Raw genomic sequence first — 16,568 nt, 5'->3', positions numbered from 1 at the left:
TTGGTTGTAGTTTTCAAACATTTAGCAAAGCTGAAGTTTTATATTCTTCCACAGGCAGGCATCCTGACAGCTGGTGCAGAGGATGGATGGATGGATGCAAGGATAGATGGGTAGATTTATAAATGAGTGGGTGGATGAATGAATGAATGACAGAATGGATGGATGGATGCAAGGATGGATGGATGGGTGGATTTTATGAATTAGTGGGTTGAATGAATGAATGAATGGGTGGGTGGATGGATGGATGGGTGGATTTCATGAATTAGTGGGTGGATGAATGGATGAAAGAATGGATGGATAGATGAATGGATGTATGGGCGGGCGGATGGACGGGTGGATCTTATGATTGAGTGGGTTGATGAATGAATGAATGAATGAATGAATGAAAGAATGGGTGGGTGGATGGAATAATGGATGGATGGATAAGATAAATGACTCCTCCAGCCCAATGTGCCCATTTAGAGCGCCTCATTTTCGGATAGGCGGTGCAGGGCGTACCCCTTTGGGCGAGGGGGGGGGGGTCGACTTGGGGGTTAAAAGTCAGTCAAGCTATGCAATTTAAAATATAATGAAATATGAACGATTCCGCTTTTTGAACGTCTCCCGGAACGCACTGCGCTCATATCTAGGGGACACGGCAAAGAAAACAGATGTGGCAGAAGAGAAAATGCATGGAAGCCAGTTCGTAATAATGTCCTAATTGCCGTTGACATTCTTCAAGCCACCCCTGAAGCTCTCATGTCAATCAATGCTCCTCAACAAAAACGTCAAACAAACGACGCAGCAGGCAGACTAACATTAAGAACAATCGCAAACTAATGACGACAGGTTGGCGATGCAAAGGCAATACTTACCAAAAGGAACGAGACCGTGAAACGTCGCAATCACGTCAACTCCGCCATAAAGTAGCTTTGCAGCACGGGCTTGGCGACATTCTGCAGTTGGAAACTTTTGGTTGGTCGTTAAATCTTGACAATAATACACTTCAGAAATGTCGACATGCCAAATGCAGCTTTAGAATTCGGTCAAACGTGCTTTAAATTTGCCAGAATAAGAGGTTAAAGGTGCAGAGAATATTGTATTAAGGCCAAACGAGTCGAATTCAGAGCTCATGGATGAACGATGATTCACAGGTGAAAGCAACGTTTTTATCCATTAGTTTTTTATTCGTAATGGAATATAGTCCACATTTGATTTTTTTTTTGTTTGTGTAAAATATTTGAATAATAAAATTACATTTGTAATCCATTATGTCATGCACAATTTCATATTAATTCAATCAAAGGTTCATCAAACAATTATTTAACAAAATAATGACTTCACTGCATGTACATTCTACTTTACTAAAATAATATTGTATTATTTACAATTAATTAAATCGATTGAATCCAAAATAAGAAACGGTGTTTCAAATAACCAATTTATGGAGCCAATGGTAGATTCATACAAGAACAGAAAAAAAAAAAATATATATATATATATATATATATATATATATATATATATATATATATATATATATATATAATAATAATAAAACATGCTAATTTACTTATTGTATTTAATTAACTAATTTTTAAACAAATATTTCATAAAGCATGCACTCACCTACTTAATCAAAATTGCTCCAATGTATTTAAAGAAATACACTCTTCATTCATTCAACTCAGTGGTTGTTTTATCACTGTTTCCTAGTTCATGGTTAATTGTTGTAATAAAAAAAAAAAAACATCGTCCACAAAAGTAGAACTGATCTGATCTCAATACCGATTTTTCCAAAGCATGTTTTCGATGAACGTTAAGCTTTATAATTAAACAGATTTCCATTAACTTGAGTTGGGGTGACATTTGAGCATGGATGAAATCTATTACCTTTTTTGCAGATCCAAATAAAGGTGCAAATATGTACAATAATTTTGACATTTTGATTTCTCAGTGAATTATTGTTGAAAGTTTGAAACAGCTGTGAACCATGTATTGGGAGATGTGGTCAAATTTGTAGCTATTGGGGAGGTTCAGCGTGTTTCTCAACTCAAACCACATTTTTATTCTTTGGCTTTCGCCTCGGCACGTGCCTGCCTTTTTTAGTTTTTATTGTGATTAGTGTTTTTATGTTATTAATTTATTGTTTTAATTGTGTTTTTTTGTCAGATTTTTACCTCATATACTTGTTTAGCCGCTGTGGTTATTTGTTATGCTCGTGTGAATCACACTTTTTAAATCATAACTTTCACATCTGCTTTTTCTTTCAGCTGCCATGCACGTGTGTAAATTTGGTTTGTTCTTGCTCCTTTTTACCCAAAGTTTCGCACTTGAAGAGGATGAGGAGGACACAGGTGCGTGTATGTGAGAACATGAGACGCTTACATGCCAATAAGTGTTTAAAAATTGGAGGGGCTGCGCTGCATGCTAACTTTTACTGGTTGAAAAGTGTAACTAAAGGTGATGAACTGGATCAATGATTGTCTATAATCAGTGCACGGTGTGGCTGTTCAGTAGCTGACGACGTCGGTGTCCATCAGCTGGAGCGTCTGGTAGAACTACTGGCGCCTTCTGAGTGCGAGGACCTCCTAGTTGCACTTTCTAAGTCAGAAGATGAAATCAAGTCGCCTATTGTCAAGAGAGGCACCTCTTCACTTGAAGGTCAGCACTCATCTGCTCTGTTCATTAACACTGTGGACTAACGCAGAAAATAAAAGAGTTCTGCACTCCAGATCATTAATCTGTTTGCATATAAATACAATGTTTCCCATAGGAAGGCAGCACGGTGAAGTGGTTAGCATTTCCAAATACTGTTTTGGTTTAAATTTCAGCGCAGCGCTGCTGGGGACAGTCGAAAAGGCTTAAATCATGTTCTCAAAAAACATAGTCCTTGCCTCCCGAAGACGTATTTGTACGTCTTGGGCTTTTTTTTTTTTCTTTTTCATCATAGCTCTCATTTTTTATAGCATTATATAACAATATTCTGTTGACCTCGCAAAATCAGTCAAAATCCAGAAAAACACTGGAATTGAGGAGTTCCTCTAGTGAAAATTTCTGGGATTAAAATATAAAAGAGGTTAACGTCGCTTCGTATTAGAAAACTACACCAAAGTTCATGTGCTCCTCTTCACCTATAGCCACATCAATATCTGAAAATATAAAAAAAAAAAAAATCCCAAGCCCCTCTCTGTCCATCTTTATAATTCTTCTTAAAACACATTTTTATTCCTTGCTTTTTGACTCAGGATGAGACTCAGCATTGTTTTAGTGTTTTGTTGCGTATGCTGAATTTTTGTTAAAGTTTTGTTTTAATTGTCCATGTACAACATTTTCTGCAGCAGTGGCCGTCTATAAATAAAGTTGAGTTGAGTCATAAATACATTGAAGTCTTTTGCGACATCATATATGATGGCTGTCCTAACTTTTGGAATGCTGCAAGTGTTGATCCAGTGAACCTTGTGAATAAGTTACACATATTTTGTGTTCGACCAGAAAGTGAGGCTAAGTGTCGTAAGAAATTGACAGAAAATCTTCAAAAAAGTGGACCCGAGATGTACTATGAACGACTCAGTCGGGCATTGCACCACATCGGTAGAGCAGACATCGCCATCGGTAAGAGTTTGGATCGTTTATTTCTTACGAATATATTGTTGTTCATTTATCTATGCCAGCAACGAATAGTGGAAGGAAGAACAATGAGAATGCTCTTCCACTAGATGGTAGAAGGTGCAACCTGCTGCCATTCATGATTATGCAATTAATTTAACAGGCCCAGATTTCACGCTGGGTAAATAAATTTGAGTAAGTTGAGAATGAAATATTTTGAACTCAATTATTCTACCATTGACGGCTATAGACGTCAAAGATCCATTTTGCTTTTACTTGGCTGGTCGTGAATGACATTTTTGGACATTACTGTGAGATGCATTGTGAGAAAAATCGATTGATACCGAAACTACAACTCATAAAACATTATTAATGTATTTCAAATCTTAGTATTTATTTAACTACCAAAATTCTGATATTCTTAGATATTCCATTTCATGTCATGTGTACGATGATAAACATTTCTTGAAACCCTGAAAACTGAATTTGAAATATAGCTTGAAACAACAACCAGATAATAAATTACTAACAAAGTACTTTGTAAATGAAATTACACTGAAGTTGTAGTGCTAAAAAACAATGAATGAAATGTTTTGTGTGTGAATATTTCGTCACTGTGAAAAGCACTTGTTTTTTTCGGCTTTTTTATTTTTGCGTGAGGTTTCATCGTAACAAACATCCCATTAACATGAACAAAAAAATTTTTTTTAAATGTTTTAAAAAATATATATACAAAATTGGACTTAGGTGTTTTCACAGGACAGCGCTGATATGTTTACGATGTAGGGTACTTTCACAACATAAAACTCTTGCAAACACACCGCACCACTTGGAACATGAATCGTTAGGGTAATCATCTTCAAACGAATTGGTGTTCTTAAAAGCAAGATTTTATCAAGTGATGGTTTTCAAATAAATTATTGTCCGATAAATAATTGTTTGGGTTTGAATGACTTCTTAACCCCTTAAAATGCATTATATAGTAATTACAGTTCTCAGTTAAGCACATGATTAGGATCTGAGGCATCAAACGTTTGCCTTCAGAACCGCGCATTCTGTTATTCATGAGTGCTTTGACGCCGTAACGTTTCATAATGTCGTTTTGGATTGCTTTTATGAGGGCCTACTGATGTAATAAGCTTCAAATAAAACGGTTTGACTTTGTTTGTACAATGTACTGTTGATAACGAACCTCACGAGGGGAAATCGCAGCATGTCCCTGGACAAACGCAAATTGGAACAAAGTCCGATGTGGTTGCTCGGCGGTTGTATTTTTACAAGCGCTTCTTTAATCCGGTCAAGAATGCCTCCTTGAAGACTTTAAACAGCGCCATATAATTGCTTCATTATGCTGTGATTGGTTTTAATTGGAGCTTCAGAAGTGGCATCTTTTTTTTTGCACACCGCTAGTTTCTGGCATGTGTTGTCGTCCAGCGTGGCCGAGACGAAGGTGTAAATGATCTGACGGAGGACTCGGTGGAGTTGACACGAGCCACCAAGGAAACCATCTGCTCCTTTCATCAGCGAAAGGGAGGCGATGACAAGGCGAGGCACCAGGGAGATGGTGGCATCTTTAATGAAAAATGTGGTGTGGATGCAGAATGCATCAAATATAAAACAACATCCGTTTCTGGTCCAAATAGATCCCGCCACACTTTTGCTAGAACTTTTTACAAGTAACAAACGGTTTTATTTTCAAAGACAGCATATCTGCAGTGAGGTGCAAATGCAGGCTAATCTGACTAGCGTGACACATTAAAAAGAAATGAGAGTGGCCGCTTGGTTTTCCATGATCGAAGTAGGTTGTGATCACTCCCAACAGTTGCGCAGACCTCCCGCTCTCAGATCCACTGGCCTGCGCTCCTCTGAGAAGGGTCCAACTCGCCTCCGGCACGGTGTTACGTCGGCCATCGACTAGAGCCTTTAATGTTACTAATTACCTTTTAAGATGTATTATTCACTCATGCATTTTTTCCCCCCTCAGAGCTGGGCAAGAACATCAACCAGGATAAAATTTTAAATTTGAAACGCTATGCCGAAGGCTATCATGAGTTCATCAAGTCCCTAACCTTCCAAGAGGCCGATTCGGAAACAGGCAAAAAGAAAAGACAGAGAAGAGGTGAGCGATTTTTCAGATGACCTTGTTGGGTTTTGCTTACATTAATCTGCATAATAAATGCAACTTCTGACGATGATGAACGCGATCCAGTTTGTGATGCTGGCTGACTTTGATTTATTAAATTTAAGCCAATTTTACCAGAGGGAATTATAAGAATGAAATAATCGGGGTAAATGTGTCAAGATCACAAAAAAAGCTTTATTAAATATACGGGCAGTATTTTCAATAACGTTCCCAACAAGTAATGTGAGTAAAAACAAGCTCATCCCTGTAAAACGCCGTTCTCAGCTGTGTCGTGCATAGCGAGTGTGACTCGAGTATACCAGTGTATTAATATACTATTATTATTATTTTGAAATGTCACCAAGAAGTTGCAGTGTGAACATTTTCATGACTGTGAGCAGTTACAAATCATCAAAATTTACTCTTCACTGCAGTACGGCTATTTCCAAGGAATTAAAAACAAGGTAATCATCACCTCTCTCTTGGAGCAAATCCCCTGGGAAACAATTTGAGCTCATTTGTCTCAAGGTGCTTCTCAAAACATCTCACGCCTTTGTGCCTAACCGTTTATTATGTGCATGTGTGTGTGTATGTGTTAGCATCCGACCTGACTTGGCGCGACCTCGATCTTATTGTGGAGCGACCTCCAGTCTCCGCGTACTCCGCGGGCCCTTTGGACGTGGCGCTCCCTCTCCTGTATGGAATCCTGTTAGGCTTCGGGGGAACCTTGCTGGCCGTCGTCTCCACATTCTACATTGTCTTGCGGGTCTCACGTCGGAGCCAGAAGCGACGTCGACCCAGCCTTAGCTGCCTCCCTAGTTATGAGGTAATGATGGAAAATTAGTCAACGCTATTCTTGACTTGAGAGTGACTGGACAAAATGTAGGAAATACTCCACAGAGTAAATAAATGTTGTTTTTTTTTGTATAGTGTTGCAAGGCTGCTGAGTGTTTTGGCTCACCCGTGGGTGGGTGAATTGGGGCTGACAGATGCACTGGAACCAGGCCCTGGCGCCAAAGGTTGTTCCTGGTGTTAGTGCGATGGTGACGCCGGCTTCGTGCCCGTCTGGCATGGAAGAAAACTAATTATGCAGCCGTGGCGTCTGCTTTCTGCCAAGCCTGTAGTTACATGGTGCTTTGAACTGTTAGAGGAAATAACTTGATGCATTAGACGTAAAAACTGGATTATTTCATATGCGTAAATAAGCATTGGATTGCACAGACCTCCCCCAAGGCCAACATCTCGGGACACTCTATACTAAAACCGTCACACAACAAAACTTGACGTGACCTTTCACAGCTCATTCAAATGCAGTTGATTTTTATCTAAAGGATGCTTGCCGTAGAGACGGACGACCTCGGAAAGTTTCAAAATTGTGAATTGTTGTTTGGAATAACCTTTGAACTTTTTATGAAGAATCTTGCTTTGAAGAGCTATCCCTAATGTCAATTTTTGAACGGTTTCAAATAGCAGTCAGTGTTCGCACATTATCAGGCTTAACGTTGAGACTTTTGCTCGGAATTTTACAAAAAAAAGCCTATGAGACACCTGGACTTTGTTAGTTGATAACCGGAGGCGCTTAAATGTTGATAGGTGGTGAGTTTGAATGTGATTGGTTAGTTTTGAACACAGAAATGTCACCAGTTACAAGAGGGTGTGCACACTTGTGCAACCACATTATTTTATGTTAATTATTACTTGAGAAAAAAATATATACATTTCATTTTTTTTAGTTCAATAAATTGTGCAGATTATATGGGCCACATTAATGGTAGAGCATACTTTGTGATTTATGGAGGTCTCATTCACAAAATCCTGCCATTTGAACAGGGGTGTGTCGAATTTTTAAATCAAAGGCACACCATGTATAAGATACAGAATACATCCTACGGACCATGGGCAACGTCTGTCAATATGACTATCGTCCATGCGTTCTATCCTTTACATCATCCACGAATGAGCCCCATTGTATTTAACGTGCACTGTGGACAGCATCTTGAAGTACAGCATGACTCTGTAAGCGCCATGGATGGGAACTGCTATACATCACATTTATCACTGAAGTCTTAATACATCTGCTTTACAATGGATAACTTGCATGGCAGAAATTCCAGGTATCACATCCATTGTACGCCATGTGTTCCACAGAGGATAACTACTGCATTCCATGTGTGCTAAAATGGAAGACGTTATGTCTAGCATGAATGACATATGGAGGTCTGTCAGAAGTCTACTGTGGTCGATGACTGATGTGTTGTGTGGACCAGCGGTCCCCAACCTGTCTGTGGGCCATTAGTTACCTAAACACATACTGAACAAGAAATATTTTTTTTGATCATCAGACGTAAGATGAAAACCAAACTGCATTTGAGAGACAACGGCCTCAATCCTCCTTGCAATATGGATTAATCACTATAGACGAGACAAGCATCAAGCTCGCTCTCTGACATTCTCGCAAATGAGGAAATGAAACCTTCAAATTTCTGCAATGACGGCGACAAAATCGAAATGACATCAGAGATTGGACATAAGTAATACACATGTCATTGGCTTCTGTCAAGATTTTACCATTGATGACATTGTAGACAAGTACTTTCCTGCCACTAATTACAGCTGCTAACATTCAGCGTAATGGTGAGTTGTATTTTTCATAATCCCCTGACATCTTTACCTGCTGTGGGTTCACCGATGGGGAATAATGAGCTCTACGCCTCAACGACTCGCAGGTGCCACGCTCGGCCTGGGCGGCACTTTTATTCTCCAATCTAACTGAGGTCTCAGCAGGAAGCTCCTCTTGGATGATAATCGCAATGAAAATATCTCAAATTTCGAAAAACACAGAACAGTAAGCATTTTCACCCACAAGCAGCTGCCACGCCGTCCTTTCTGATGTGTCATTAAGGAGGCCGAGCGCCACAAGAGGCAGACCTATTGTCATGCAAAGATGAAGCAGTTGCTGATGTCATGCATGATCAGAGAGAGGCTGACACTAAATTGACATTTACACTGGCAGATGCCACGCATGCCTCTCAGCACCTGTCTATTTCCTTGTAAGGCGCTTTCTAGATTTGTTTATTCTGTATGGTTATCATCAGTTGGGGCAGCAGCTGCAACTCATCCGAATGGACTCCATCTCTCCACGGTCAAGGAGTCGTGGATCTTGATATAAATATGGACAGGCTGCAAGTCCTGCATGTGCAGAGGTTGAGCGCTCTGGCAAAGCCTCAAGGGGTGTTTAGTGGAACCGAAGGCTTTAATTTCACACTCCCCCCTTTCATTTGCATCTTCATCTGCAGTGCCACTGAGGTGCATCAGTCCCTGCTCAGCAATCACTCTTCTTTTACTCAATATATATGGATCACAGGAAAATAGATCACAACACTTTTAGAACTCCTTTTGCTTTCAAATGGCTTCAGTTGCAGCTTTAAACTTTTGTCTTTCATGATTTCCTTGAGGGTTATAGTCAGATTTAAGTTTCTTCACGGAGCGGCTATGAAGATTTTAAAATTAAACCATAGTGCCATCCTGTGGTTATATTTGGTTACTACAACACAAAAAAATGGAGTTGAGTTGGAGAACCTGGGACTGATGTTGAAGAGGACACAATACTGTAATCCACTGAGTAGAATAAAGGGCCTGTGGGAGTTTGTGATTTAAAAATGCAGGGAAAAAAATGTTTGTTTTCTGATTTTATCAAATTTTGGAACACCCACTTCCAACATGATGGCAGCCCATTACTATTGTCTCTTTGGTGAAATATGAAGAATTAAGCAAAAGAAAACAATGGGATGGCGCAAGTAAGAAAAGTGCAATATACAGTGATCATTTAAACACCAACACCAACTTCATCAATGAACAAAAAAAAATAGGTCAGTGTGTTGTCATGGCAAGACAAAATAAAAGTCAAAGTCCAATTATTTTTTTCAAATGCCCAATCTCCAAACGAATCCTCAGAGAAAGCGTTGCAAGTAATTAAATGAAAGACACTCACACGTCCAGTTAAGTGATGAGCGACTTGTGGAGACCCAAATTCAACCTGATGGTCACATAAGCTTTCTAATCACTTGTGGAGCCAATTTCCTGCTGAGAGGAAGCGGCGCACAGCAGCAGATGTTGCCAGAATACTTTCAAATGATTTGTTAATAGCCTCATAAATCCACCAGCGGTTCTCCGGCAAATCTGTAAGCCTGCTGCTAGGCTACAAGCAGCCTAAGAGGAGCAACATGACTTAACTAAAAAGGAAGTGACTATGGTAAAGTGACAACTTCCACCGAGATTTAACTGTTACTGACTTCTTGAAATTTGTGGCAAATTTAATAACACGAAATAAAGCCTACTCACAGCCAGTTAACAAATGGCACAACATTGAATGTCATTAAAAGGCGACACAATTTAAGAAGCCTAACTAGGAGTCAATAGTGCAATTGCTATCACATTGTCAACAGTGATCAATGGTGTAATTATAATTATGTAATTACAACACTGGCCACTAGTTAGGCATATTTGTTCAAATCTGTGGAGACTACCAACTTGTGAACAGAGTTAAATAAAAAACGCTTTCAACTTTGTCAAGGAGCTGAATTACTTTAATTTGTTAGTGTGAGACAACAGACAATGAATTAATAAACGCACCTTTACGTATGTACACAATGGGGGTTCTTGTACTCGTTCACCAACATTTCTTTTAAAATGATACATCTTCATCATAGAGTCACACACATGAATAGCGTCAATATTAAAGTGCATTCAACATTCATCCGAGTCTCTTCAGGGAGAAACGTGAGGGCAGGTCCCCCCCCCCCGCCCCCTAGTGGAGCTTAAAAGAAATAATCAAGTGTTGCTCTGGCCACGCGACACAAAAATACATCGAATCTTGGAGAATGTGTATGAACAATGACTGGGGTCACATTGGAATATAATACGAAAGAAGCTCAGTGTTTAATAAGACTAAATTTATATTTCTGTAATAATCAAGCAAAATAATTATTTTATGTACTGCATATCTGACTTCGGATCTCGCTTACCACCACACTGCTCAAAATGTACATGGCTCTTTGCTTTGACATACATAAAGCACTGACAATGTGAGACGCTACAATTGAGATGAAGCACAGCAAAGAAAACTGCTAGCCTAGGAGCAGAGTCCAAGATTTTGTTGACACAGAGCAACAAAATGTATGCGTACTTGGCAGAACAACTAGTTTGACACCTTGTAAAGCAACACTACACATATGCAAGCCAACTGTTGGTGCTTGCAGGTCTTCATATCATTTTGCAAGCCATTCATCAGTATGGAAGGTGGCTTAAAATGGGAACACAAAAGTATAATACATAAATAATACAAATACGAAACATGACATGATTTATGCTGTTGGCAATTATTTTCCTTACTTAATGATCGACACACCTCCGAGTAGCATATTTACACCATATTTACAGCACGTGTTTTTAATGTGTTTCGTGTTAATGAAGGGTCCCCACTCGCATTTTACAAGGAACACGCGATAAACATGTTTACCTGTGTTTTTTTGATTAATCTACCAAAAAAAAAATTAAAAAAGCATTTCAATGAGGGATTTTCACTCTTCGCAGGCCTGCACTGTATATTTGATTCCCGGCTTTTTATTAATGCTGCTCTGACACACATCATAATATTGTGCCAGTTAAAAAAATCTCGGAATTGTTTCACTCGAATCCACGGAGCATGAGTCCTCAATCCTGTATCTCGAGGGTCGGTCTTCTACAACAACACACCTCATTCAAATGATCAGAAAATCATCAAAGTCTACAGAAGCCAGATCACGATCCTGTTCATTTGAATCAGACATGGAAAACAGGTAGGACACCGGCCCTCGAGGAACAGGATTGAAGACCCCCTGCCATAGAATAGAAATACAGTCAAAGTCATATGAGTCTGTTGAAGACATAAGCAGTTGAAGTACAAAAGTAGTCTAAAAACAAACAGTGCTTGTGGTGCACCATTGTCATTTTGACTGACATTCTGACATGTTTAAAAATGTCTGTGGTGGGTCAAGAACCAGGCAAAAAAAACCAAAAAAACATGAAATCAACACTGCACAGCAAATATACTGTACTGCCTGTCTACACCGGACATTTCAAGAGGACATAGGGAACTGGGTATCTGCAAGGCCTGCCGGTTTGAATGTTTTCAGTTTTGGGCCTCAAAACAACCCTTTGGTTTTCCATAGAATGAATGAATATGTTTGATTAAAAAACTATTAATGTAGCTTTGAGGTTGAGACATGCATTGGAGAACAAGAAAAATTGTGTAAACTAGGACATAAATACAACGACAGGAGTGCACCTCCTGGTGGTAAAAGTCAGACTACTTCACTTATATGAATCGTTAGGTTTCGAAAAAAGTCTTCAATGCCCAGATCGGAGAACCCTAAAAGTCTGTGGCAGCCATCTAAAAATCACTGAGGATGCTGATGTCGGCGAACTCCTGCCGATATCGAAACGAGTACCAGACCAAGAGGAAGGACCACTTGAGGGTCATGAAGCTCCACACGGACGACAGATAGAGACTCCCCGGATCAGACAAAGCTGCGACACACAAACCACATTTTATTGCTCTGCTTCTTGCCCTTAACATAAGCCGTGGAATGGAAGACACTTACATTGCTTCTGTGTGATGGCCAGCGTCAAGAAGGTTATCAAGGCGGTCACGGCGAGGACACCGAAGAGCAAGCCGACGCAGATGAAGAGCTTGAGACCTTTGAGCCACGTGCGCCAGTAGTCCTGAAGGTACATGATGTGTGTGATCAAAGTCCAGAGAGCCAACACGCCTGTCAAGCACACAATGCATGTTAAATAGAAATATTGGGAAACAAGCCTGCTGAGTCATACTTAAAATGCACATTCTTTCATTTATATATTACCTGATTTTACAGTTAACACCTGCAATAGGTTTATCAATCACGCCCAGCCTATGTAGTGGATTCTTTTAAGCAATTGTTTATGGATTTTTAGTACACAGGTTTGACCGACTTAACAGTTGTGTACACTAGTTTAGTGCCGCATTGAACCCGTCATGAGCAGCAATAAGATCTACTGGAAGAGATGCCGCGTAATTTACAGCAAGCACCAGATACCCCTTCAGTACCACACTTGGCCGTTTTAATATTTTGTGTTCCCACAAGAGCAGAGAGAAAATGCCTGTGAGTATAGTTCCGTGCTCCGTGTGTTACTGCTCCATGTGTGATGAAGGTTGCAATTGTTTGAATGTTTACAATCCTGTAACATCTATGCTAATTTCACGTCAGCCCATCTCAAGTGTATCAACGGGAGTTTCGATCGATGAAACTGTATGGTGTGGTTGAAAAGGTTGGTGTTTAAATTAACGGTGTATAATTTGAGTTTTATTTTACAGTGATCTTCAACTTAGAGTGACAAAAAAAAGACGGAAGCAATCACACTTTGTAGCGTGAGGCAATTTATATCCAGCCCAGTCTGCCTCAATTCTTGTTTATCTGCATTTCCCATGGAAGAATTTCCTGTTACAGTCCAGTTTCGCATGACATAAACTGTATTAACCTGTTAGAATTTTTAGTTCCTCAACGTGGCCTTTCACCTAAAAAAAAAAAAAAAACTTCCTGCAAAGACAAAGCAACCGCTACGTAACTCCATCTGAAACTTCAGCTTTGTGCAAAGAGTGATAAGAGGCTATAGTAAAGGTAATGCCAGACATCTTGCAGCAACACCTGAGGAAAACAACTGAGGAGTTTATTTTTTGGGGATGGGACTGCTTTATTTAGACTGGATGACAAGCAGTTGATATGGGCACTGCAATTATAAACAGACGTCTCTATCTAAAGCACAGGTCTCAAACTCAAGGCCCAGGGGCCAGATCTGGCCTGCAACCTCATTTTATGTGGCCCGCAAAGGGGAAATCATCTGCATCAACTTCCTGTTTCTAGCATATTTTCTTCACTTTTAACAACACTGAGATATTGCATATTGCCATTTTTTTGTTACCAATCCTCCCCTTTCAAAATAAATTGAAAAATTGTTGAACAATTACTTACTAGCTTCTGATTTCAAAACTGGCTTTCCAATCAATTCATATGGGTTTACAGTCATACCGGCTCTCTGAGGGAAACCACATCTATGATGTGGCCCGTCCACAAAAATGAGTTTGACACCCCTGATCTAAAGGAATAGGGTACGTAGTGTATAATATATTCTAGCTACACAATTAAATGTGGCAATAATATTTTGAAACATTGAATTTTTTTTTCAGATCAACACTAAAAGGGATTTGTAACGGTGCCAGCATTAAACTGGAAATATTTAGCACATCGCTTTGAGGGGACTTAGTTAACATAACAGACACGTAGGAACTGTTTTAAATTATGAAAACTGGACATATGTCTCCTGTAATGGTGGATGGTAATTGTGCAACCAGGGTGCAAAAGTCATGCTGTGAGGAATGAAACAAGGCCAAAAGGCATGACTGTGAGCAAACCATTAACACAATACAGCACTACAAAAATAGATATTTAAAAATAATTACATTACCAAAGACATTCTAACACGAGTGCTGCCCTTGCCGATTTCATTAGCATGCATGCTGCTGTACTTCCGCGAAGACACATTTAGGAAGTCACTTTAAACGTTATCGTCTTGATTTATTGTGTTATTATCGAAAATAAAAGCTGACCGAAGTCACGTTTGTCACATCCACGTTTACAAACCTGAGAGGCCTCCCATGGCCGCCGTCCATGGCTGAAGATAAACAACGTTCCACACCAAAAATGCCGAAAGTCCAACCAAGGAACCAACTGTGGCAAAGCCAATGCTGAGATAAATCCTTCTGATGGCCATGTCGAAGTCGAACGGCCGCCTCGGACGCGTGAGTTAAGAGAGAATGCGGCGTTTATTTTAAAAAACAATCTGCTAAGCCAGCTACATCGCCAGCTTACCTTATCGCAACATTATGTAAGTCGACAGCTTCGATGCTAACTGCTAAGTGAATAACTTGCACACTGCCAACTGGGGAGAGCCAAAAGTTTGTTGCGGTCAACGAATCGAGCGATCGAATTAAACACCCAAAAAAAGCGTCGAATCTGAGCAAAAGATGAGACCACAACAAAATACGGAGAGGTAAGGGAACTGCTTTCCTATTGCCACCACAAAGATGACACAGTCACAGCAAGAGAGAAATCCTCCCTGGAGTTGCCAACATGAATAGCAACTTGAACTGGTACTGTCTGTCTTCACATCAATCATTGCCGCCACAAAGATGACACAGTCACAGCAAGAAAAGAATTCTCCCCGGTGTTTCCAACATGAATAGCAACTTCAACTGGTACCTGTCTGACGGAATACAGCATGTGTCCTCAGGTTGTTTTGCATTTAAACCAATAGTTGAAATTAATTTACGATAAAAGCGATACACGCGCTACAATGTCATATGGTAGCGTCCTAGAGGAGTGCAAGGGTTACTTTTAAAAGAATTTGTCAGCCGAGATTGCCCATTTTTCAGTTTATATATTTTTTGGATCAGGATACTGAAATTAGTCACAAGTCACAATTTTCCCATTATCTATTAATTTAGGAAAAATTAGGAAATAAGTGACGGCTTGAAAAACGTCTACTTTTAATGAGGAATATGGCCACGCCCCCTCGGCTCACTCCATCTTTCTGCGAAAGTCATGAAAGGGACTGAGTACAAACTCGGCAGAACTTTCATTGCTTACAACATCCAAAAATGGTGATCAATTGGCACCAAAGTTCATGTGGGCATCCCTACCTATGACCACTTAAACATATTTAACCTCCCCGTGGCTGATGTATATGAGAATGAGGAAATGTGGGAATGAGCAGATGCACCAGCAGAGCAACATATGAGGCTGAGAGGACTCACACACTCACACTGATCCTTTGCTGATCACGGTGAAGAGGCATGGCTTAAAGCACCAGGCAGGATATTTACGGAGACTGAGATGGGAATGAGCAGACATACACATTTATTTGGAAGAGAATTGGTCCCAGTTTTTCGACAGTACGCCATCTACTTTGGAACGTAACAGCTCTGACTCTGTTCTAAGTCAGAAATTTTATATTCTGACAATGAACAAACGGTAACAATAAAAACACGTAACACATTCACACATGACCTCTGTGACCAAAGGCAAGCATACAGCATTATACATTTAAAGTCAAGATTTTTCCATAGTGTAGCACATGAAGACGGAGACTCAAGTGGACAAATTAACCAGAGGTTCCCTGAGTAATGAACATAACTACAAAACACTACCAAATGAAGCAAGGCCACCTGGGCCTCATCTCAACTTGCATTCTTTGAGGAATCCGCAGAATATATATACAAAGAACTGTCCGCTGAAGGTTTCTCCAAAGAAATCTGAGTCAGCCTCTCACCAACAGTAACTTCTCCCTCTACTGTCTACATTTGCACATCCAATTGGCAAGGTAAGTTACAGTTTGATAGTACTTGTACTGTGGCGCCTCTTGGACATAATTCCTTCATGCATCTATAATTGGTCATTGTGATCGGGAAGGTGGTGGGTTTGTATGATTGTATATCGTGGATAAAGCTTTAAATGATCTCCCTCGCGTGACACATTCTTACCACTGATTGCATAAACTAGTTTGTTGCATGCGGTTCATGCCCTCAAAATTTCATAATTACGGGAAATATTTATGAAACACTTGTAGGTCAACAATAAAATGGGGAAACAAAAGGTACGGCAGGAAATTAATGTGTAAGTCAGGGGTCACCAACATTGTGCCAATTGCCACCAGGTTTCCCCAGGAGACCACATGAGTAACCCGTGGGCCTGTTGTTAAAAATAAAATGGCTCAGTCATCGTTA

The 16,568-nt window shown here is 39.9% G+C and overlaps 2 protein-coding genes and 1 long non-coding RNA gene across 3 annotated transcripts in view; 1 reads left to right on the top strand and 2 right to left on the bottom strand.

Annotated features, from left to right (window-relative positions):
• The window catches only part of LOC148339962 (uncharacterized), a 77,934-nt gene extending 76,808 nt beyond the window's left edge, over window positions 1-1,126 (bottom strand). Inside the window, exon 1 of the long non-coding RNA XR_015842564.1 lies at window positions 855-1,126. This is a non-coding gene — a long non-coding RNA (uncharacterized LOC148339962). The remainder of the gene's footprint in view (window positions 1-854) is intronic.
• Window positions 1,103-6,584, top strand: tmdd1 (transmembrane and death domain 1). Its single transcript, XM_088291454.1, has 6 exons — window positions 1,103-1,133; window positions 2,253-2,336; window positions 2,497-2,643; window positions 3,475-3,594; window positions 5,573-5,707; window positions 6,310-6,584. The coding sequence occupies exons 2-6, from the start codon at window positions 2,258-2,260 to the stop codon at window positions 6,552-6,554; spliced, it is 726 nt and encodes a 241-aa protein (XP_088147580.1). The 5' UTR covers window positions 1,103-1,133; window positions 2,253-2,257; the 3' UTR covers window positions 6,555-6,584.
• A 4,558-nt stretch (window positions 6,585-11,142) lies between these two features.
• Window positions 11,143-14,977, bottom strand: slc48a1a (solute carrier family 48 member 1a). Its single transcript, XM_088291966.1, has 3 exons — window positions 14,428-14,977; window positions 12,352-12,519; window positions 11,143-12,277 (listed from the first exon to the last, which is right to left on the bottom strand). The coding sequence occupies exons 1-3, from the start codon at window positions 14,555-14,557 to the stop codon at window positions 12,141-12,143; spliced, it is 435 nt and encodes a 144-aa protein (XP_088148092.1). The 5' UTR covers window positions 14,558-14,977; the 3' UTR covers window positions 11,143-12,140.
• Window positions 14,978-16,568: the final 1,591 nt, after the last annotated feature.

The sequence above is a fragment of the Idiotropiscis lumnitzeri genome, chromosome 3 (genome assembly GCF_059441095.1).
Source record: "Idiotropiscis lumnitzeri isolate Australia: NSW breed Sydney's pygmy pipehorse chromosome 3, RoL_Ilum_1.0, whole genome shotgun sequence".
Lineage (NCBI taxonomy): Eukaryota > Metazoa > Chordata > Actinopteri > Syngnathiformes > Syngnathidae > Idiotropiscis > Idiotropiscis lumnitzeri.
This window is presented reverse-complemented; position numbering and strand designations above follow the sequence as displayed.